Source organism: Culex pipiens, chromosome 1 (assembly GCF_016801865.2).
Source record: "Culex pipiens pallens isolate TS chromosome 1, TS_CPP_V2, whole genome shotgun sequence".
Lineage (NCBI taxonomy): Eukaryota > Metazoa > Arthropoda > Insecta > Diptera > Culicidae > Culex > Culex pipiens.
Genome location: NC_068937.1, coordinates 28,626,022 through 28,651,535, shown reverse-complemented (window position 1 = coordinate 28,651,535; position 25,514 = coordinate 28,626,022). Strand labels below are relative to the sequence as shown.

Below are 25,514 nucleotides of genomic sequence, written 5' to 3'. Positions count from 1 at the left end.
TTAGGGCAGCTGCGGTCCGTGGCTTCGTGGGCTCCAGAGCAGTTGGCACACCGCTTCGGCTCGGCTTCTTGGACTTTGCACTCGTCCGTCTTGTGGGGACCCCCACAGTTGTTGCACCTGCCTTTCAGGTGACAGTTCCTGGTTCCATGACCCAGCTGCAAACAGTTCCTGCACTGGGTCACGTTCGGCCGCTTGTTCCGGTAGGCCTCCCACCGGATGATAGTGCTTGCCACAACTTTCATTGCAGAGAGCTTCTTCAGATTGGTGTATCCCTTGGGGAAGACCACAATGTACGGAGTTTCGTCCACGGTGGACTTTTCCTTGCGCTTGATGATATGCACCTCCAGCGCGTCCAGCTTGAGATCCCTCTTCAGCAGGTACTTGACCTCGTCCGGTTTCAGTTCATCAGGAAAACCACGAAGAACCACCCGATGATTTCGTTCGCTCCGCCGATCATGGGTGTGACCAATTTTTATCACTGAGGTTGCAAATATCACTGTATTATCACTGACTTTAATGTTTCACAACGATAAAATAGTTGTTTCACCACTTTTTTCTTTAAAAACTTGAAAAATGAACAAAAACCAAAAGGGCGAATCTGTTGTTTACTTCTGCTTTGTGGCGTAACCTGACGGGCTAATCCGTTGTTTTGGTTGAGTGGGTGGCGAATACGGTGGGGCGAAAATGTAGGCACGCTCTTCAAAAAGGCGTAATTTCTTTTTCTCAATTTTTAATAGCAAATACACCATAATTAATTTCAAATTGCTCTCTACGATGAAATTATTGCTCTTTTCTATTACGTTTTGACAAAATTGATAGTTTTCATGCTTTTTTGTGGAAATAGGAATTGATCGAAATTGCAAAATTTTGAGTGTTGATTCTCGAAACGGCAGGATCGTAGGTTTCGCCCTTTTGAAATGTTGTTACTGAATTGTTGTAAAATAGTGAGGTCATGTACTCAAAATGGTTTGACCTCGTTTTTGCCTTCCTCACCTCAATGAGGAAAGGCTATAAATCACTCGAAAAATGAACTTCTTTATTCGACCTCGTAGACCCACCTTCACATATACCTATCGACTCAGAATCAAATTCTGGACAAATGTCTGTGCGTGTGTATGTCTGTAAGTCCGTGCACCGAAAAATATGCACACGATTATCTCCGGACTGGCTGAACCAATTTGGGCCGTTAATATTATAAAGTTTAGAAAATTACTTCAAAAGTTATGCTAACAAAACGATACTAGCTAAACTTCGGAAGATTGTAAAAAGGTTGGTTTTTGTAAGAAAACCTGTTTTGCTATATATTGTCAGAAAGGTAATTGAAAGACCTTTCCAACGAATTCAAAAGGTTGAAGATCTGACAACCCAATCAAAAGTTATGAGCACTTAAGTGTTATTAATACACTTTTTTGAGGCCGGATCTCAAATATTTTGATGATAAAGTTGTCCGGATCTATCATGCGACCTATCGTTAGAAAGGTAATCAAAAGATCTTTCCAACGAGCTCAACAGATTGAAAATCTGACAACCCTATCAAAAGTTTTAAGTACTTTAGTGTTTTCAATCCACTTTTTTTGAGGCCGGATCTGAGATTTTTGGATAAAAATAAGTGTTATTTATACACATTTTTATGAATACGAGGAAGGCACCAACCTCCTAAAGGTGGATTAAGTAACGTTTTTAAAATAAAGTCTTTCAAAGTTTAATTTTGTCCGAAAAAGTCTAGTTTATTGATTTCGTAAAAAGTGTCCATGATTGTCCATTCCTGCTTTTTTTCCAAAAAGTTCCCTATACTTTCGTCTAAAAAACAGTGAAGATTGGACCACTGGTTGCTGAGATAATCTGGAGTGTTCCTTGAAATTCACTAAAACCAAGTACACCAACGAGTAGAGCAACTTTTTGTGAACGTTTCTGTTTATTTTCACTTTTCCTAAAAGTTATTCTATTCCTTTTACAAGCATTTGAAAAAAATATTTCCAAAATGTATTCTAATCAAACGAGAATGCATTGGACCACGCCCATTTTTCTATTTTCAGCTTAGTTCTTTTTTCTTCCAGCGCTCTGCTTAGTGCTGCCAAAATTGGTGAAATTTCAAGCGAACACTCACGAAAAGTAGCATTTGTAGAGAAAGTTTCCTGGCATCACTGGCTCCCTCCAACAGGCGCTGCTGGTGGTGTTGGTGGCGGCCACCCTTTGTTCTTTATTTGCCTTCGCTTCTCGCTCGGTTTTCTTCAGCTTTCGATTGGAATGGGTGGTCAAAATTGAAACGTCAAAAGACTTAGCGCGTTTGTTTTTTTTTATGGCGCTTGCTAATTATTTACATGATTCGGGATTATTTTTCAAGGGAGTGACTTACTAATGTGCAAAAGAACATGTTGCCGGTACTTGGAAGCAACTTTATATCTTAAGCGCTTTGAAATCGTTAGCGCAAGTGAAAAGATATTGATGACGACTTTCGCTAAGCAGTTAAGCTCTCATCTTGCTTGTGGATGTGTGTGAAACCAAAATTATGAGAATTGGTCTCGCAAAATATGACCAAAAGTGCATTAAATTTGATCTTTTTGGCCAGTAAGTAGCATACATTTGCGTGCTTACTCGAGGCGGTGCTGTTGCTGGTAAATTTATAACCTAAATAGTATTTTTGTAGCTTTAATCGAACATCAAACCGACGTCACGACAAGCCACTCGCTTCCGAAAAGTGGGTCCCAAATCGGCTTACCCCTCCGGCTCCTCGGGAACTGGAAACGTCAAATTGAATTTTCTACAAAAAATGATTGTTTTGGCAGCACTTCTGTACTTGACGTTTAGAAATGTCAATTATTTTCTGTCATCAGTCGTCGGTTCAACTTTTTTGAACCCCCCTTTACAGTTTCGAAAAGTAGAACTTTTTTTAAACTTTTCAAGACTGTATTGAATTGAAACGTATTAATTTTCCATTCTGTTATTTTTGGTAGGCAAAAGTAGGCCGTTTAGTTTCTCCAGAAGGACAGGAAAACTTGACAGTTTCACAGCGGAATTGCAAAAATGTCTGTTTTAGAAGTATTTGTTTAGGGAAACAAAAACGATTATTTCATTGTATGGAAAAATAAATTTACTTACGAAAAGTTGAAATTTAATGCATCGTTATTGAGTACTGGAAATTTTAATCACGAATATAATCTAATTTGAGTCGTTGAGGTTCGAAATGACTTCACAAATTCTTCAAGTAGAATCTTCTTTAGAAGATTTTGAATATCTTTGTTAAATTATGGGTAAGGCCGTTGCAAAAAAAAAATGTCAAAGTTTAAGTTGGGCCAAATATTTTTTTTTTCGAAAGACTTTAAAATTTTAACAAAATTTTGAGTGCAATCAGCTGAAACTTTTTAAAATGCATTTGTAAACATTTTCAACATGTTTAAGTTCGTTTGCAACTATTTTTATTTTTTGTGAAATTCCGTTGTACAGCACTGCAAAATGTTTTTGTTTTGCCAAAAAAAAAGTAGTATGTAGATATTTTGAATACTAATAATTGCAAATCAATAGGGCAAGTGTAAAATATATTTTAAATCACTTTTTCATTAAAGCGTCAATACCATGGCCTGTGATTTACATTTTTATTCTTTTTTTATTATTTGCCCCTTCCCCTCGACTTCAACCAAAGTCGAGGGCAGGGTAGGCAAATGGCAAAAAACCATCGCGAAGCCCTCGTTTGATTTATTACCTTCCAGTTACAGAATTCACTATAATGATGTATGAAGCAATTGTAGATTTTGAACAAACGGACAATTTTGTAGAACATTGTTTTGTTCCAAAGTGAATGCTGTTGACACTAGAGCGTAAACAATGTCTAAAAATGCCACCATCGGCGTCCCTCACTCGCGATGGTGAGGGGATTTTTGTTTACGCTCTAATGTCAACAGCATTCAGTTTAGAACAAAACAATGTTCTACAAAGTTGTTCATTAGTAAAATATCTACAAGTGCTCCATACATGATTATAGTAAATTCCTTAACTGGAAGAAAATAAATTTAAAAAGCTTTTTGGAGGCCCATCGGCAAATACCTTCCCTGGTCGAGGGACATAAACTTCCAAAAATATTTGCAACGACCTTATCATAATTTCCAAAAACTATGGGCAATTTCACCTCAATCGTGCTCAAAAAAAAGTACAAACTTGAAATCTGGAGTTTTTTTAAAGGTCCTATAAACCAAATTTTCAATTTTTTCTTTTTGGGTGTTTTTAGACCCGCCTTATTGGACCTTAAAAAAAACTCTGGAAATTAAATTTAAAATTTTGATTTACCAGAAAAAAAACTAATTCAAAAGTATCACAATTTTTCGCAACTTTTTCACGACATTTTTTCGATTTTATAGGAAGTTTCTCCATAAATGTCGCTTAAAAATCAATGGATTCCGAATTTACCAGATTTCTTGAGTTCTATCCCGAGCAGGGGTAAATAGCACGGGAATACCATATTTTGGTATTACTTGGCATAATAACAAATACTAAAATGTGCCCTTGGTTGCCCAGTAATAGATGGTATAATACTATTAAATCATACCAAAAAACTGTATGGGGAAGACCAAAGCAATACCAAAACGTGCAATTCCAAGGGCAAATGAATACCAGACAAAAAAACAACTTTACGGGTAAATAAAAATCTCATTGGACAAAAAACAACGAGAATTCTCTATAGGATTACAGCTGGAATTCAATTTGGCTAATGGGATTGCAATGAGATATTTAAATCCTTCGAACAGGCAGGAAAACGAAGTCTTGCTTTGGAGAGCCAAAAAATATCAGGTAAAGAAAACGATCTAATGACAGGTAAGGTGCAGACACCATTTTAGCTACCCGTTTACCAACTGAGCTATCAACGCTTGTTGAAAACGAGCTGCTGCTGCATCAACATGTTTTAGCTGCAGGCAAAAATATCAGGAAATTCAAAGAAAGAGAAACAAACTAAACCAGAACGAGAAAGGCTATGACCCAGGCAGCGTGGCATTTTTCGTGAGATATTCGAGGATGCATGATTCCAGCTGAATAGGATTCAACACAAATCCAATATTAAAAGGATTTTAGAACGAAGTTCGAATACCACATGCATACCAACATTTTGGTATTGGAAGAGTTATTTTATCAAATTAACAAAGATTGACATTATTTTTTTGAGTTTATCGATTATGACGAAAAAGGCAAACAATGTTAAGTAAAATCCAATCTAAAATTTAAAATTTTTCACGTAAAACCTTTTGTTGTCGTAAAGTTAATCGTCTAAATATATAAATGTTTTTCTTATCATTTTCAAATGTATCAGCATACTTTTAAGAATGTTAAACACAATTTTAAATAGATTTTTTATTGAATCACCATTATTTTATAATATTTTTATTTAAAATATCTTTACAATACCAATGTATGGTATTCCCTAATTTATAAAGATCATTAAATTACTTTTTTAGACCAAAATAAATTAGTTGGCATTAATTTGGAGTAGATTTGCGTTTTTAAGTATGTAAGTAAGAAACAGTATGTCAAAATTCGACATTTTCTTAAAATTTGCCCAATAACAAAACAATACCAAAATTTGGTATAATACCAATGATTGGTATTAACTTACACTTTAGAAATTTTTTCAAGGGCTCGCGAAAACCAAAATTTGGTATTGATACCATTGAATGGTATTATTTTGCATTTCCCTTGTTTTTTACCCATGCTCGGGATATGATGTCCTAACTTCACGGCCTACCGTTGCAAATATTTTTCAAATTTTATGTTAGGCCATTTTATGTTAGGCCAAAAAATCACCAAATTTGTTCAACTGAAAACTAGTTAATATGCACTTTCCTGCGTTTATAATCATATTTAGCATGTTTGAACTCCCTTAAAAACATTTAGAATTTATTTGAAACACCAATACAGTCCCCCAAAAAGTGTTTTTTTTTTCTCGAAAATATTTTTTCCGTAAATACATTGATATTTTGAGAACTGATGATTGGAAAACAACTGGACGCGTGTAAAATGGGTCTAGCTCATTTCCCCGAATGACATTTCCCCGAATGCCATTTCCCCGAAAATCATTTCCTCTAAATGGCCACATCCCCGAATACCACTTCCCATAATCAGCTACATCCCCGAATGCCATTTCCCCGAATATCATTTCCCCTAATCGGCTATATCCCTGAATATCATTTCCCCTAATCGGCCATTTTCCCGAATGCCATTTCCCTGAAGTGACACTTACGCCAATTGCCGTTTATTTAAATTTAAATTTTCATATCCCCTAATCATCATTTTCGCTAAAGCCTTTTCCATGACTAACAGTTATTTTCTTTCTCAATTTTACCGAACAAACAGCTTTTTGGGTATGCTGTTGATTAAATGTTGTAAATTGGGTAGTGTAGCTTTGTCAATTTTTATGAACAACGGTAAAAACAAAATTAAAAACCATTTCTGATAACTTTTTTTTTTCATTTTTATGCAAATAAAAAGTTATTGACAAGACAACATTTTTTCGATGGATCGACTATGGTCCCCTTGGAACGAGCTGTCAAGTAGAAGCTTTTATGCCAAGAAGGGCCGTGAAGTGATTTTTTAAAAATTGAATTAAAAATCCATTTTAAATCCTTTGCGGTCGTTCAAAGGGTCATTGTACTTAGAAATATAAGCCTTATCGTTGTGAACAATAATATCACAAATTATAGCGGAATTAAAAGGAACAACTCGTCTCTTTGTATTCATAGTAATGCATTCTGCTAAAACGCTGGGACTTCGAATATGTGGGGAAATGTCCCTTCGGTAATATGGGTTTCGGGGAAATGTCATAGATTCAGTTAAATTTTGGAAGATTGGAAATTTGTTTTATTTGAATATTACCTTTTCTTTTAGTAATTTTTACTTAGAAAAATGTTAAATTCAACCTTATACTTAGAAAAATTTCTCCAGTTCCTGTGTAAAATTACACATTTCCCCAGATTTCTAGTGTTCTAATGTATTTTGATTCTAGGCCCCCTATGATTTGGGTAAAATATACTTAAAAGTTTAATACAAAACAATTTAATACTTCCCTAAATTTTAGAATGTATAGTGTGTTAAGTTTCACAAACGTTCATTTCAAAGCCAAAAGAATTTTCCGAAAATCTTGTCCGAATTCCCCTTCCTCATTTCCTTTCAACATGACATCCTTGCATCCTTTCGCAATTCCTTATTCAATGCTCTCTCACCAATCGGCACCATCGCCAGCTCGCGAGCAGAGAACTCGCGAGTCATTCTATCGCGAACCTTGCCACGGAACGGATCGCCCCGTCGCGTGCTGGTCCCGACTCGTTTCGGAGCGGAAGAAGAAGTAGAAAAAGTGCAAAGAGTGTGTGTGTGTGATTAGTCCTTTTTTACCCCGTTTTCCCCCGTTTCCGTCGCATTCGCCGTCGACGTGATGTGTGATGATTTTCCAATATATCCTTCGCCGTCGTCGTGGTTTTGAGTTTTTCCAAAGTGGTTCAGCCGTTTTGTTACACAATTGAGTTGGAGGTTTTTCGTTTCGCGAGATTTGCGTTTTCTTAGTTTTTCCCCTCCACATTTCCCGTTTCCCCGTTTCTAGATTTCCTTTTCCTAAGAAATTTCTCCTTCTGAAAATCGTGGAAAACATTTGTCGTGTGAGTTTGAAAAGCTAACGTGTAGAACTTTTCCAAAAATACAGGTGATTTATGCTCATAATTGGGAAATCCTTTCGAAAAAAGAAAAAAAAGGAAAGGTTTTCCTTTTCTGCAGACGAATGGATTACAATTTTCCACCGTCCGGAAGATGAAGAAGCGAAAAACAGAAGAAGGAAATGGTTGTGAAAAACGGCAAAAAGAAGGAGCAAAGCAGGCGGCGACGGTCGGTGTGGCGGTGTGGAAACTCGAGGGAGAGAGCGCCGTATGTGAGAGAGCCAGAGAGAGTGAGAGCGAAACTATTTGCCGTTGATGGTGGTGGTTGAGGAGGGTTGAAGGACGAGAGAGGTGAACGGGGGTGGATTTGTGGGTGAAAGGTGATGGAAAATAAGGATATGAGTAAAATGAAGCAGTAAAAACAGGAGATATATGTCCCACACCACCCTTTTGAAAAAGTTGGAATGTGTGTTGCGGGTCGGGCAGGGTTGCCAGTTTCAGCGAATTGTGATGAATATCAAATAATGTTTTAGTTGTTGTGACCATTTTTGAATAAATTTGTTTATTTGATCAATTTAATCAGTGAATTGACCTAACATACTAGTTAGGGTGGCCACTAGGGTGACAATACAAAAAATCGACATTAAGGATACCCCCTGACTCGATTCCTTAGTCAATAATAAGTAATTGTGCCAATTTTGAGCCAAATCGGTTAAGGTTGAAGGTTCCCGATAAATCCCTGAAGTTTGTATGGACAAATATGCAATAGTGTATGAGGAAAAACTACTGTTCAGAATTTATCCGGCAGGTGGTGGAGGTCTTGTCCGAAATTGTCCAATTGTGAAATTCTTTTAGAGAATTCAATTCCCTAAAACATTGTTCAAGGGTGCACGAAGATCCGAGTTATTCCTGATGAGTTCATAGCAATGCGATGAAAATTAACTAGTAGCGTTTTGCGCCCTTGGACAAGGTTATAGGGAATTAAATTTTCAACAAAAATTCATCAGAACACCACCAGTATGAAAAACAACTTAAAAATATTGAAATCTTCAATTTCTTGGGTTAAATTCTTTAAAACTGATTCGGAATATTGTATAAACTTTTGGCATTTAGAACAAATTTTCTTAAAGATTCATTACTCAAGAAAAATTTAACAAACCCGCTCTCTTCGATTTGTTCAGCATTATTCTTATTTCAGAATAGGTCATGGCGGTCAGTGTTCCCGGATTTTGAATTTCCCAGGAAACGGGAAATTTTTTTTTTGAATACCGGGAATTCCTGGGAAATTTCTAAAACAGTCATTAAATCTATGTTTTCATTAGATGACCTCAATACTAGTAATTCTTGATAATCTACACTTCAATCTAAACAAGGACAGCACATTCAGATAGCTTAAAATACATTAAAAAAAGTTTTTTTTTGTTAATTGTTGTGCTTTTAACCCAATGTGATTCAAATCGAATATGTTTTTTTTATGAATATATACTTCGGTTTTTTTTTATACAACACAAGGTTAACCCGACAAACTTCGTCTTTTTTTTTTCGTTTCTTGACGTTTCTAAAATGTTTGCTTATTCAGCCTCCTTTGATCCAAATTTGATTTTACATAACTTTTTTCATATAATCTGCAGAATTTCCGGAATCGGTTACAGAGTGGCCAAAGTTGTCATTTTTTTGGCGTAAGAACCTTCCTTGGACTTATACGAACCCAACGCAACAAAGAGCACCTCGATCCGACGTTCCGTTTTGAACTGATTCGCGTTCGAACAAAACCGTCGATTTTTTTTTATATACAGTCGACTCTCTGGCTGTCGAACTTCTCGATATCAATAATTCTCCATCTATCGATGAATTCTTCAGTCCCTTCAATCTGCAAACTTCAATTATCTTCATTCCTCGATATTTTCCCTTGCTTGAAGGATCTCTTCCTCGACGGTCCCTTGGATTCTGTTTGCTTTAAAAATCTCTTCCGGTTGTCAATAATTTCACTTTCTCGTGGCTTGCATAGACATTTTTCTTGGCGAAACGAAGCGTTGAAGGGTGTTTGACATTAGTTTGTTTTTGTTTGATGGACGTTACCATGATTCTCTCCCATAGCTGGGTATCAAGAAAAAAATATTTACAATCGAGTCTTCATTTTGCATCGTTCTGTAAACTGATGATTCTCTTCCTCGACGGTCCCTTGGATATTGACAACCAGAGAGTCGACTGTAAATAGATAAAAGATAGAAGATAACTACAATAGCTTTAAAAAATCATTGAAACTGTCTTAAAAAAACAAGAAACGAGAACAAATGAAATGATAACAGACAGTGTATTTTTATTCGATAAGTTTGCAATTTCATGTTTCATATAAAACATATTTTACAAACTATCATTAAGTCACTACCACCAACTGGGAAAAATCAGGACTACAGTCTGAATATTTTCAGGAGATTTCAGGGCAATAGATTTGGAAATCGTGTACTAATTTATTTGGACTGTTCCTGTTTAATCGGAATCAATTAAAAAAAATCAAAACATTTGGCCTGAACAGCTGTCTTTAATCGTAACCTACTTTTGTCCTGATTTGCTCCAGATGCCTTTGTTTGATGAATATTAATTAAATATGATTTTTTAAAGTTTAAAATCATAAATATACGAAATATGATACCTTTTGAAAAATAAAAAAAAATTAGAATATTTTAAGCGCTATCTGTTAGCTAAAATTTTAACAATTTTCCCTAATAAGCCAAATTAATGTTGATGCTATTTGAATATTTGAATATTACTATTTGAATATTAGGGATAATTCGATTGCAAGAATAGCAAAAAAGTTTTGAAATACTCTTAAATTATCTGGGAAAATGTAATTCAAGATTGCGGTAACAATTGTTTACTTTCCCAGACATGTAATTCAGCAATTTATTGCTTAATTTTCAATGACCTAATCAGAACCCTGCAACAAATATTTTATCTTTGAAAAAAAAAAACAAAAAAAAAACTTTATTTCTAGTCAAACTTGAAAAATTGCAAAAAATATCACAATATGCTTTATACATCTCTGTAGTTATGCTACTGTCACAAATCTGCAAATTACCAAAGAATTCATGAAATATTTTCTTTTGTTGAAAGTGTGCAAAGTCTTTACATGATTTAAAATGCAGGCATAAACAACGTATTTTGGGAAATAATTTTAAAGCAAAAAAACCATTGATGGATATTTTTCAGAGTGAAACCATTTTTCTGGACATTCGTTATAAATACCTTCACACCTAATCGATTTCAAAATTCACTCTAATTTGCATGAAGACTTCTATGAAAAACTAAAAATCAAAAATGGCTTCTTTAACATAGGGCTTGTATTGACAAAACATTTTTCCCAATAAAAACATAAAAATTTCAAGGCCGCAGAAAAAATTAAAGTTGTTTCATCCTAGACAGAAGTTAAGACCAGGTAAAGTAAAAAGTAAATCTTTCCCAGTTCCTGAGGGGAACACCCTTGAAGAGTATCGGGGCCGGCATTTACAAAGCGAATTCAGTGGCAGTTTCATTCTCAACTTAATGTTAACATGTTAAGGTTAATGTTAACATTCCATAGGTTGCCTCCCTAAGGTGTCGTGATAAGGTCCAGTTTGTGACGATACACTACCTTCCCTTTACTAAGCAATCGATTCCAGAAGGGAAAAGATCAGCAGTTGTGTTGGTCCGAGCCGGGATTTGAACCCCGATCTACCACTTACGAGGCGGAAGCGTTACCACTGGGCTACGTGGCTCGGTCTTAAGACCAGGTGCTCTGTAGTCAAAACATATTTGACTTCCAAAATTTCACTAGTACCGCAGACTGGGGTGACATTGATAGAATTTTAATTTATTTTTTGAAATATTTTCCAACTGGTAGGCTTGTCTTAAGATCACTATTTTAAAACATGTACTAGGGTAGGTCACACATGGTGCATGCACTAATTTTGATAAAAAGTTTTATCAATAGTGTTTAAAAAAATAGTTGCATTGAAGATTCTTATTTTGAATTCCAGCGTGACTACCAAAGTCATAGTTATTCTTGTAAAAATAAGATTATATGTTTTATGTTTACGTCAAATGTACCATCACTAAGGTGTCTGATACAGCTTTTAAGGGAAAAAAATCAATGTTTATGTTTAGTTCACTAAGTTTATAAGCTTTTTATAAAATATTTAAAAAAATTATGTAAAATTGTAAAAAAGTCAAAATTTTTGCTACAATTCGTTAAAACTAGTTTTTTTTTTATAAAATTATCGAATCATATTACACTCTAAACTGAAATCGAAGCAAGAAGCTAGCAAGAAACCTTTTATATGACATTTGTTCTACTGAAAATGCCTAAAACAATTGGGAGATTTTTTTGAATTATGTTTAAAAAACACATAATATCAATTATTTACAAACTTATATCTTCTCCTAGTGGAAAATTGTCCAAAGAATCCGAAAATGCATTCCATTTTCCGTACATTGAGAACACTTTGTTTTGATTTTTTTTAATTCAATTGACCAATTTATGAAAAAAATGAATGAATTCAAAACCACATCAAAAAATCAAACCATCCACATTGACGACCCCCGGGTCTTTTGTGGTCTCTATTGCAAGTTTCTGCTCGAACCTAGGAGTCCGAAGGCTTGAATGAGGAGAGCACCCAAACCTCTTTCTACTCCAAGGAACCTTCCACCCCAGTGTTTGAACTGACGACCTTTGGATTGCGAGTCCAACCGCCGCCAGCGATTCCACCGGAGTAGGCTTGGTTTGGTGTGTTGTTTGTACTTATGGCATGGAGACAACTCCTACACCTGGAATGACTTAACGGCCTAACAACCAAGGCCGGGACCGACATTTTACTTCCTCATCCGATGGAAGGTTGGAGCAGATGGGAATCGAACCCAGAATCATCCGCTTACAAAGCGGACAGCGTAACCATTCGGCCACGCACTGCTGCTCCGTGGGTTTTATAGAAAACCTAGATGTATGGGTATCAAAAGATCGTAAATTTTATGCCCTTCCCGATGCCGCATAGGTTGACTTGTGAATCGTGGACCGGTTCGGATGCTGGCGGATGTTCCGACGACGTAATTCCGGGTTGGTACGAAATTCCAACGAAAAATCTATTCTATCGATACAAAGACCCCCAAAACGGTGTTATACCCACTTCAAAATGTTTATTTAGCAATTCTATGGTAATATATTGACATTTAGTTAGATTGAAAGTTTGCAAAATTAGGTTTAGTTAAGTTTTATATATAATTTCCAGAGTTATATAAACTTTTATACTAAGTATTTAGTAAACTTTATGTTCAATCCAAATTATTTTTTTGAATCAGTCAAGGATGCCTATTTAGAGTAGGAAGACTGGTTTTATGGTGATTTGTCCACAAATAAGTTTATTTATGTTAATTTTTCGAACTTTTTTTACAAACTTTTTTTGCACCTTTTTTGATTTCTGTAATAGTATTTGTAAAATAACTTTTTATGGAAATCATCTTTTCATGAGCTTTTTATAGCAAAATGTTCGGCATGAATTTCTGAACTAAACGTAGTACTAGGTTTTTGTCAAACTTCAAATTGTTTACAAGCTTCATCACAAAATGTGCATAGTGCCCAAGGGGTGTAAATACTTTTTTTTACATACTGTACAAACCTAGTAAAACTGCGTAGGTTTGATCAATCTTAATAAATTTTACTGTTTCGAACAAGGCCGTTCCCAATATTTTTCAAAGATTAGGGATCATTCTCTGCCAACACACATTAAGCCGTGATGGCATCGATGGCATAGGTTAGAATGTTTGCTTACCACTCCAACGGACGGGGGATCGCACCCCGGCTCGAATAACTTAGATTCCGTAACTTTCTCGTTTGTAGCAGATGGCAAACACCATAACAAAAAAAAAAGCACTAAAGTTTGTGCACTAAAATTTTCTGTAATCATAATCAAAGATTGATCATAGGGATCCTAAGGAGATTGATAAAACCATTATTAAGAATGCTTTTATTAAATATCCGACGCTGCCATCACTGCCAATCGCCAATTCTCCACCCACTACAGCGCACCGCAACCCTCTCTCCTTAGTGCTGTAGTAGCAGAATAAACCGTGCAACATACACACAACTCGCACACCCCATCTCTCTCACATTCTCCCATATGCTCGCGCTCTCAATCTCTCGCTTCGCTTTTCCTCTCTCTCCCAAACCACCCCACGTTGGGAAAAAGGAAGCACTCCCGCTCTCGCTCTCTCAGTTTGCTTCGCGGAAAAGGGGGTCTCCCATGAAACCAATACGTCTGGTGTGTTTGACCATATCCTCGTCGTCGCCGAGTAGGCCATGGACTAACTGCGAGCTCACCCCACCAACAGCATGGCATGGCATGCTCCTTTCGCTGTCTGTGTGTGCTGAATCATAACAGGACAAGCTGGTGAGGGGTTGAAACTGTGAGCACACGGGAGAGAGCCCAACATTTGCCGGAGATCAGGCAGCAGCAGAGTAGAGCCTTGTTACAGTGGTGTGGTGGCAACAGCAGCAGCAGCAGCAGCGACTTTCTGCATGTTAAATAAAAAGTTCAAGTATCGATTTTTCCGAGGGGGGAAACCCACCATAATATCCTGATCCGACGGTGGACGGGTTTTTTTTGTGTCGGTCCAAGTTCCTCCGGCAAGAAGACGAAGTGTTGCTCGAAAGTGTGCTGCAAGAAGTGCAGAACTTGGTGACTTGGATGGGTTCTTTTTTCGAAGAATCCAAGTAGTCGACTGGGAAGAAACGACAAGTGTCTCCTCACAGCAAACACCGACGTAAGCGGAAGGACTCAGCTGGCACAGCTGCTGGATGTTCAAGGAATACTAGATTGTTCAGGCTGTGGGGGAAGAAGGGGAAGAAGTGATGTGCAACAGCGGCAGAAAAACTCTGGAAAAAGGGAAGAGTGTGTGAAGAAGTAGGGGGGTCCATTTTCCTGAAGAAAAATCGACCTTCTCGAACAAAATGACGGGAAAGTTAATCAAATCGATCCGCGCGTCGTCGCCACCACCACCGACTTGGTCGTCCTGCTCCAATTAACCAACCTGCTCCTGTGTGTGCGGAACAAAAAAAAAAGGATATGGTGAAAGGTGAAGAAATCGGTGAAAACCAAGAAGTTGATTGTTCTAAGCCCGCGGTGTTGATTCTCGGTGAAAAGTCATCCTACCTCATTGCCAAAGTTCTTTCCGCGTGTGTGTATGTGTTTTTTTTGTTCACCGCAGTAGGCGAAGAAAGTCATACATGCATCGACATCGACATACATTGGGTCACTTTTGCCTCACTTGAGAAAGGGGTTGGAAAGAAGGCAGTGAAAACTTTCGTCTGCAATATGAATATATTGGGGTTGCCTTTCGTTTGCCTGGTGTATGATTCATCGGGGCACTGTTTTTTCTACTCGTTTTTGGTGGTGCAGGGAAAAAGTTTTTTTTGGGGTGTTTTTTGTTTCTGTAACTACTTTCCAAATAACTTTTCCGACGTTTCCAGAACGGTCAGTTTCATTGAAGTTGGAGCACTCGGCGATTTTATTACCAATAAAAGAGTTGATATAAGATTTAGCCAAGAGAAACTGTTTTTATAAGTTCTTAAATGGCAAGATCTACTTTGTAAGACATGTTTGTTTATCTCTGGTATATAAGGCTGGTACAAATCTAGATTTTTTTTTAATAGGACCTATAAACATTTTTTGGTAACTGAGATATTGTAAAATGCATTTTAAACACTTTTTTTCCATTCGAATGTTGAAACTATGGCTTGTTATTTCAATATATATATATTTTTTGCACCAGTTTATTAGAATCTGTTTGTAATGTATGACATTTTTTGATAAGTTTATTGAACAATTTTAACGTTTCTAGAATTTTACAAAATAATCAGCTTCAATTTTACCATTTATGTACCATTTATTAAAAGGATATTAAGGATAACCCCACCTTTAGACGGGCTTCGATTTAAAAATTCGCCAAAAATCCATTTTTCAACCAATTTTTGATCTTTAAAAAGATTTGGAAAGAAAAACTCTTTAAATTTTAGAAATTTTTTGGGTTGGAAGTTTTACTTGTTTTATGTGACTTTGTCAATGTTTTCAAAAATGACTTTTTAGGGGCTGTGCTTTTTACTCTTATTTCCTTTATTTTAAGTAAAAAGAAATATGCAGTTATTTTTCTAGTGTCCCAGACTATGCCTCTACGCATTTTTTAACAATTTAAATGATAATGGTGTCGTTTTATAGCAGAAAATAAGAAAAACAAGCAAAAAAAAAATGAAAAAGTAACTGTAAAAACATGAAAAAATTAGATGGGCAAAATGTAATGATAGGAGGTGGTAGTTTAATAAGAAAAATATGTGAAAAATTAAAATACCATCATCTGGGGGTAAATCGGGACACATGGACGAATGAGAACAGTAGTTTTAGCAATGCAATGGTGATCTTTGAGTGATTTTGGTTAGACCAGATTCAGAGCAACAAAATGTGTGCATTTATTTGTAAATTTGAAGCTTTTAAGTGCTGTCCCTATTCAGACTGTAGTCCCGTTTGCCACAGTCGACGGTATTCATTGGGGTGGGTACGTTTTTCAAAAAATTCTCCGTTCAAGTTTTAGTACGGTTCCCCTTGTAGGGCATGCTCAAAGGGGCTTTTTTTTTTTGAATTAAATATACTTTATTGAATCTTTCTTATAATAATTACATTTGGTTTACATAATAAGTGGTCAGCTGTGGCTCTTCAGCTTTAGTTTGCTTTTCGTGATTTAAACACTGTTCATTTTCTTAACTTTAAAAGTATATGATTTATCATTTTTGTAACACTAGGTACAATGAGGAAAAAAAAAATTAAGAAAACATAACCTAACCTAAAACTAACTTAATCTTACCATAAACTAAATCAATCCTTGAATCAAGGGGTATTCAGATATAGCACATTTTTCCCTGAATTTCAAACATTTTTCTTGAATCTTCTGATCCAACATTTTTACTTCTGCTAATTCATGAACCTCACTTGATCTTGTCCAGCCAGGAACATTCAAAACCATTTTGAGTACCTTGTTTTGGACACGCTGGAGCTTCAATTTATGAGTTCTAGCGCAACACTCCCAAACAGGTACTGCATACTCAATAACGGGGTAAATTATTTGTTTGTAAACTGCTAGCTTATTTTTCAAAGATAGCTTTGATTTTCTGTTAATTAAAGGATACAAACACCTGATGAGAATGCTGCACTTGTTCAATATTTTATCTACATGCTGCCGAAACAATAGTTTCGAGTCAAGTATGAGACCTAAATAGACAACTTCCTTTGACCAGGGTATTGAAACATCATTCAATTTAATCAAAACATCATCCTTTGGGACAAATCGGGCCGATTTGGAAAGTGGGAAAATGATGGTTTGAGTTTTGGCTGCATTTATGCGAATTTTCCAGTCGCCAAAGTATTCGGAAAGAACGTCAAGACCCTTCTGAAGACGGCCAACTAAATATCTGGTTATTTTACCCTTATAAATAACGGCAGTGTCATCAGCAAAAAGTGACAACACACCATTACCAGGAAGAGTAGGCAAATCAGATGTAAAAATATTGTACAGAAGTGGGCCAAGAATACTTCCTTGGGGAACCCCAGCATCAATGTTGAATAATCCAGAAGCAATTCCATTCAGAAAAACCCTGAACGATCTCTCCGAAAGATAGTGCTGGATAATTTTGATAAGATACATTGGAAAACCGTATAAATACAGTTTATGTATCAAACCATCATGCCAAACATTGTCAAAAGCCTTCTCAACATCCAACAAAGCCATAGCAGTTGATTTAGACTCAAGCTTGTTCTGCTTGATGATTTTAGTTACTCTCGTAAGCTGATGAGCAGTATTATGTCCCTTTCGGAAGCCAAACTGCTCGTTCAAAATTATATTATTATCGTTGGTAAAATCCAAAAGCCTTGAATAGATGACCTTCTCAAAGAGTTTGGACAGACTACTTAAAAGACTAATGGGACGATAACTTGTTGGCGATGTTGGATCTTTTTGAGGCTTCAAAATTGGTATGACTTTGCCCAGTTTCCAATTGGTGGGGAAGTAACCAAGTTGCAAACATTTATTGAAAATATTGGCTAGATGTTGAAAGAACTGATCACTCTGTTTTTTCAACACCAGATTGAAAATGTTATCAAAGCCAGGAGCTTTCATATTTTTCATTTGTTTAACTGCAACTTTGACTTCCTCACCAGAAACATGGGAATCTGCAGGAAATTCAAAGGTAGAGTTATTAATTGTTGAAATACTATTAGCAACTGATGTTTCTTTGCGGCTGGTCATGGAAGCGCCAAGATTATGAGAACTAACAAAATGAAGCCCAAGTGCATTTGCCTTTTCCTCGGATGTAATCAAACTAGAATCCTCAACAATAAGAGGAGGAATAGGCTTTGGTTTGTTTTTAAGAACTTTTGAAAGTTTCCAAAATGGTTTTGAATAATTCCCCAGCTGGCTTACATGTTTTGAAAATTCTTGATTTCTGATATTGTCAAGTCGGTCTTGTATGATTTTGTTCAAATTGTTCACTGAAATCTTTTTGTCATAGTCCCCAGTCCGTTGATATTGTCTCCTATAAACATTCCTAAGTCTAATCAAGTGTTTAGTATCTACGTCAATATCAGTTACCTTAAAATTAACAGGAACCTCCCGAACGTTGGCAGCCTCTGCTTGGTTGATAGCCTGCTGGATCACCTCTAGCGAACGATCAATATCGGCAGAAGTTTCCGGGTGTTGATCATAGTCGATGCTTCTGTCGACCACTTGCTGAAACTGCTGCCAGTCAACGTTGTGGTAATCTTTCCGGGTTGGTTGCCGCTGCGGAGTAACGGAAGCTCCAACCTCCACAACCACCGGATAGTGATCAGAACTCAACTCTTCAAACACCTCAGGATGAGCCACGTTCTCAGCCATATTGGTAATGAAGAAGTCGATGATTGAGTGATTCCCAGACCGAGCCACCCTCGTTGGACGATCTGGACTCACAACGTTGTAGTATCCGTTTTGCAGGTCGTTGTGCAGAATCACTCCGTTCCGATTCCTCCTGCTGTTGCCCCAAACTTCATGCTTCGCGTTGAGGTCACCAGCGATGATGTACTTTGCGCTTCGCCGTGTCAGCTTCTGGATATCGCTCTTCAGTTTTGCTGCTGAACCATCTCTGGCATTCACCTGACGTGGGCAGTATGCAGCAATGAAGAGTACTGGGCCAACTGAAGTGGGAATTTCCACCCCAACGGCCTCGATGATGTCCAGCTTGAAGTGTGGCAGCCGGCGTGGCTTGAGATCACGATGAACAGCGACAAGCACACCTCCTCCTCCAGACGTGGTCCTGTCGAGCTGCGTCGCAATCTTGTAGTTTTGCAGATAAACTTTTTCACCGGGCTTCAGATGAGTTTCCGTGATGGCAGCTACGTCGATCTCCTTCTCGCGAAGAAAATCCACCAGCTCTAAGTTCTTCCTCCTAATGGAGCAAGCGTTCCAATTCAGCAGCTTCAGGGACCTACGATCCATACTGGATGACGAACGAGGTCAGCACTTCAATCTGCTGGGTCTTGGTTTTGCATCCACGCAGTGCAGCGGACATCTGTTTGAAAATATTGAGGAGTTCGGTTGAGGTGTAAAGATCATTACCATTTTCCTCAACTGCTGGTTCTTGGGTTGGTCTTGGCTCCTGGCTGAAGCCCGGTGGTGGCGGTCTCGGCTCCTGGCTGGAACCCGGCCGTGGATGATTCATCTCAGCTCTCTTCCTGGGATCCAACGGTAACGGTGCCAAGTTCGGGACCTGGCGTCGCGGTTGAAGAGGTGGAAAATTTTGCTCCACCAGGGCTGGAGGAGTTCTACGACGCTGAGGCTGATTCTTCGTCGATGCTTGCTGCCGAATTTTCACGAACTCAGCTCTCTTGGGGCACTTTCGGTCGGTTGACGAGTGCTCACCGTTGCAGTTGAGGCACTTCACCAGCGAATCTTGGATGCACTGGGACGTGATGTGCGCATCAGTACCACATTTGGCGCAACGACGCTTCAGGTGGCAGTTCTTACCTCCGTGCCCGAAGCCCAGGCAGTTGAAGCATTGTGTGACGTCACGATGCACTGGTCGGTATCGCTCCCACGACACGATAATGTTGAAAACCGCTCGGATTGCCTTCAGCTCAGGAAGCGTCGTCGATCCCTTAGCCAAATGCAGCAGGTAGAGCTGGTCACGGTACTTGATGTCTTTGTTGCGTCGGCTCATTTTGTGCACGGCCAACACATCCAGTTTCAAAACTTTTAGCTCGGCAGCTAATTCCTCCACTGGCATGTCGTACAGACCTCTGACGACGATTTTGTACGGCTTATCCATGACGACATCATGGGTAAAGTACTCCGCCTCGTTTTCGGTCAAGTAATCCTTGACCAGTTGATAGTGCTGCCTGGATTGCACCAGCACCTTAAATCCGTCCTGACACAGACGAATGTTGCCTTGGACTTTCCCAGACTTGATGAGTTCAACCAGCCCCGCTCGAAAGTCGATCGTAGCTGCTGATTGCCGCACATAAAAAGGAGGCAGTTTCTCCTTTCGCTGTTTCACTTCATTCTCCTTTGCTTCCGCTACCTGGTCCTCGTCAGGCAGTCCAACAAACTTGTTGTTCTTCAATAGCTGCTCCTCGTGCGATGAAGAGTTCTCCTCCTCCTCATCCATCGGTACAGTACCGTCGCTCTTTTTCGTCTTTTTGCTGTTCGATGTCACTTCCAAAAGCACCTTCCTTTTGGAAATTCCCGGTTTTTGGCCATCAGTTGAGGCCTCAACCTTCCTTTTGGAAATTCCCACTTTTTTGCCTGCTTGAGCCGCAGGTAGGGCAATATTGCCGGCGTTTTGCGCCGGGACGCGACGAGTCATGTTGATTCAGACAACCTTCACCAACGAATGCTCGGATAACAATGTGATCAAAGGGGCTTTCATGCCAAATTTCAGTGCATTTGGTTGTAAACTGGCTGCGCGCATCAGGGGTAAATTTTACTTGGGAATTACTATTGGACATTTGGACTTTTTGTTCAAATGCTCCTACAGGTCCCCATTCTTTAAACAAAATTGAACAAAATTAAAGACAGTGGCTGTTTCCCCAAATTCTCACGAAAATTCTGGCAAATCAAAAGCTATTGGTTGCGAGGTGAATATTGGCGTAATATTGAATGTTTAGCCCTTTTGAAATGTTACTCTTGATTTAAAAAAATATTTAGGAAAAAGTCGTTTTCGAAAAGATCGGAAAATTACACAAATGTTTCATATTTTAACATTGCAAATTGGACCATTACACAGCAAAAAATCCGATGGTAAAATCGCATGCAAAAGCATGCACATCACCTTCGTCAAAATAAACACTTAATATTATACACTGCATGTACAATTTTTGCATACACAAAAAAAAATTTGCAACCGACGGGATTCAAACCCAGCACCAACAGTACGGACTGGCGCCTTAGCCCGCTCGGCCATCAGACCAGTGAAAATTGAAAGGATAAACGCTTATATGAGCTTGACATTTCGGTCAAGTAGGTTTCTCATACTGGTGGGCTACATATTTGAGGGTGAAATATTACATAGAATTTCATTAAATAATGTACGCAGCTGGATTACTACTTTTTTGCTGCGTAGTTGCTGAGATATCGACTTTAGAGAATGGTGGGTTGTTTGGGTGAGACTAAGAAAACATCTTTTTTTTGTTTTAAACCTTTGCATGGCAATATCTCAGCAACTAACGGTCGTATCAACAAAGTTCAAAAAAGCAAAATATAGAGAATTTTCTCAACTTTTCCAAAATATTTTTTTAAAAAGTGTTGCCCACAAAAGGGCACTAATTTTTAAAAAATGAGTTACTACGACAGTATTTTTTTGCACATTCTATAAATTTCTGAAAACTTGGCATTTGATGTTCCCTGAAACACATAAAACATAAAATAAAAATATGTAGTGTTTTTTTGCAAACTAAGTTTAAGTGATTAAAAAAGAAATAAAAAATCAACATTTTTTTTTATCGTGTATCATTTTATCAGTGTAGTCCTTATCCATACCTACAACTTCGCCGAATACACCAAATTGGTAAAAAAATTCTACCACAAGATACAGATTTTTTAAATTTTCTATATCATTTTTGTATGGACAGCTGCCAAATTTGTATGGTAAATTATATGGACAAACCAATGATGCAAAATGGCTTCTTTAGGCATACCGAAGGCACCACAAAAGCTTCAGCCAAATCAAAAAATACCAAAAAAATCGAATAACCGAAATCTCAGAGAGTTGCTCTTATGGGAGATTCTTGCGAACATGGGCAGTTTATAGGTCATACTTAAGCTCAACAATTAAAAATAAGGCAACAATAAAAAACATTTTTTGGTGATTCGATTATCCAAAGTGAAATTTTTCCGAAGTTCGGATAATCGAGTCGGTGCAGTTGTCTTAGTTTTACTTCATACTGATTCGTTCTGGAAATGTTGCTTATGAAAATAAATTACTTTGCCCACATTTTGAGGAAAACACAAAAGTCTTTGAAATAAACCACAAATAATTTGGAATTATTCTTATCTTGCTGAATTGCAGAGAACGTTATTCGGAAGCATAAAAAACTGTGAAGAAGTGTGTGGGGGTGTGTACTGTAGCATACCAAAGGAAGAGAAGGCATCTTGTTCAAACCCAGTGTGCTTCACAATAAAATGGTCAGTTCCACCATCACGCTAGATAAGAAATCATCGTCTTCATCATCATCAACCGCAACAGCATCAGCACAGCAACAAGCTTCGTCCAGCGCCGAACAGAACAATATCATCTCGATACCGCTCAACGCCGCCACCACCACCAGCAACAACGGTGACGCTTTGAATCTCAGTGAGCAAAAGATTTCGATTCTGTTTCCAAAATGCAAGCCTAGAACCGCAGCCGAGCAGCAGCACTACTCCGGGGGGAACTTTGCCAGTGTTGTGAACAATAACAGTAGTGGTGGGTACGGCATGAGCACAACCGCAACCAACAGCAAATCGGACACTTCTTCGTCGCTTACCACGCCTACTTCGCTCACGTCATCGTCGTACAAGCCGTACGGGGCGGCGGAGTCCGGTACGATGAGGGGTGCCGGCGTTTCCGGAAGTGGTGGTTCCGGCTATGACCTGCTCAAGTCGGACTCTAGCTCGCGCATCAACAACAACCCGTACGAGGGCAGTCGGCTGGGCCGGCACGCCACGAGTTCGGTGGACAAGTACAGCTTTTACTACAACAATCAACCGCCACCACTGTCGACGTCTCCCACGGAGAACAATGCCAACAACGCGACGGCCGCGAGCCAGTTCCTGCCGACGGACGACGAGGAAGAGGAGGAAGACTTACGGAAGAGCAGCTATCCGCAGTCGCGGCACAGTTACTACACCAGTCGCCAATCGCATTACTACAATCTTCCAAAGCAAGACCCTGCCGGAACGCCCAGCAACGTGGCGCCGTCCCGTTATCACTGGGATTTGTCCTACTCGCAACCCGTTGCGTCCTCCCAGTCGTCCTCCTCCTCCGCGGCGGTCAAGCACGCCTCGCTCAAGTCCACGTACAGCAAGGTGCTCCAGTCGCCGCTGGAAGACGAAAGCGACATCGAGGACAAGCTAAAGTACTTCAACTACCAAAACGAGATGCACAACAGCAGCAGTAGCACGGCGATCAAAGCAAGCGCCGGCGGCGAAAAGCCGAGCAGCCTACTGAGTGGAATTTACAGCAACTACAAGACTAATGAGATGATTGTCTTCAGCGATATTGACGAAGAGCGGCGACGTGTTCAGCAGCAAGAGGCCGGCGGTTCCACCGGTCTGCACGTGTCCGCCGTAGATAATCTGAACGACGGAGTTATGGCGCACAACCAGCATCACTATCAGCAGCAGCAGGAGAGTAACGATGGAGTGGTGGCGAGTGGTGGCAGCAGCAGCAAAACTAGCAGCAGTGTCCTCGCCGGCAAGATGGAAGAATCGAGCGGCAATGCGCACAAAAGCATGGCGAACAACTCCGGATCGAACATTATGGGTGAGTCCTTGATGGCATCTTATTATGTTGTTTTGTTTATATTAAAGTTGCTAAATGAAAACTCGCATTTTGTTGGAAGATGATGGGGCGGAGTAAACCAGTCTAGGATACGCCCTGCTTGACCAGCAAAAAAAAAAAATAATAATAAAACCCTTGAAAATTCCAGCGAGGAATAGATAATCGAGTCCAGACTGTTCTTATTACAAATAGCGTTTTTTGTTGTTTATTTTAGTTCATTATAGCAAATCAAATTAATTAAACTACATTTTTGACTAAGACCTTTGTCTGAAGGCTCTACACGGGGTAGCAATCCAAAATTTCGCGAAGCGAAATGAAACGCATGAAAATGAACACCCTTTCCCACCTCGGGACGTGCTATTCAAGTATCTGAAGTTCTTCGTCATGATGATTATCACTGTAACTTTTTTTTTATACAAGAGATTGTTATTTTCAAATTTCAACTAAAGAATTTGAAATCCTTAAATTAACTTTTGCTTGGATAAAAAAAAAAACAAATTATCTACAATACAATTTTCAAATATTCATAAGGCCCCTTCAAAATAAGTCCGAAAAATCAGGTGGCAAAAAATATTTTTTCTGAGCTGACAAAATTTCCTAAAATTTTCTCTCTGGAAGTCTAAAAATCGGGCGATAAGTTTCGAAGATACATCCTCACAAAAAATTCGAATCGATGGTAATGATTTTTTTATAGTGTCACCTAATTAGCTTGTCATTTCCTGCTGACGATATCTCGGAATCTATTGGTCCGATTTTCAATGCAATTTAATTCAATTTTCTGAAAAAAAATCTTTTTTTCTAATTCAGCTTAACTTTCAAAAAGGTATGAAACTAGAATTCCTTTTTCATATTTTAGATCAAATTATAAAAAAAATATTTTTTTGAAAAGATCAGAAAATTTTATTATTTTCAATTGAAATCGGACTAACGTTTCTAAGATATTGTCAGTTGAAAATTACAGGCTTTTTAAGCAAGTATTGGACTATGACAAAAAAAAACAAATTTGCACTTTTTCGCGTTTGACACACTAGAAGCGTGTTTGCGGCAACACTCAAACAAAGTAAAATGTTTGCAGGCTGACGTTTTTGCAAACTGTCAAAAACTGTGAGTTTGTTTGATTGTCATAGTCTAATATTTGCTTTAGGTGACATTTAGAGAAATTCATTTTCATAGAATCGAATTCTTTGTGCACTAACGTGCCTAGATCCTCAAGGAACGTGGGGCAACAATATGAGTGTTTTGACAATTTCGTCATTTATGGACACCCCCTGACCAATTTTGCCCATGTGGCCATCTGGTATAAATTGGTAAAAATTCATGTGGCAATGTTGTTAATTTTTTGAGAAAATCATGATTTGTGGAAAACAATGGGAAAGGTAGAACTTTTCTAGACTATATTTTAAAATGTTAAATTAAATTTCCAATCGAGAAGTACTTTAGTTTTGATATCGTGCACTTTTTTCAAGTAAAAACAACCTACACAATCACCACCTATTCTAATCTAATCTAATCAGACCCTAGCGCAGCCAATCATTCGAAGGGATCCTGGAGAGTGCTGCGTAAAGTCGTATCGCAGAGACATGATTCGTTTGAAGTGGGTTAAGTTTGAGCACAGAGTGTTCGAACTACAGCACAATTCTGAATCGACAGGGGAGGAAGAAGTGTGGGGACACACCACCATACGCTTAGAAATTTGGTTGTATTCGTTGTAGAGCGTCCAACTTCTTGTTCGGGGAAGAAAAAATGTTTCGCGAAATTTAAGCGGAAGTATTTATTATCTTAAATTTTTAGAACCATTTTTCTAA

The 25,514-nt window shown here is 38.3% G+C and overlaps 1 protein-coding gene across 1 annotated transcript in view; it reads left to right on the top strand.

Moving 5' to 3' along the window:
- The first annotated feature begins 14,359 nt into the window (after positions 1-14,359).
- Positions 14,360-25,514, top strand: part of LOC120413717 (serine-rich adhesin for platelets) — a 90,642-nt gene continuing 79,487 nt past the window's right edge. Inside the window, exons 1-2 of the mRNA XM_039574640.2 lie at positions 14,360-14,729; positions 22,237-23,691. Of these exons, the coding sequence (XP_039430574.1) occupies positions 22,350-23,691 (1,342 nt within the window). The 5' untranslated portion in view covers positions 14,360-14,729; positions 22,237-22,349. The remainder of the gene's footprint in view (positions 14,730-22,236; positions 23,692-25,514) is intronic.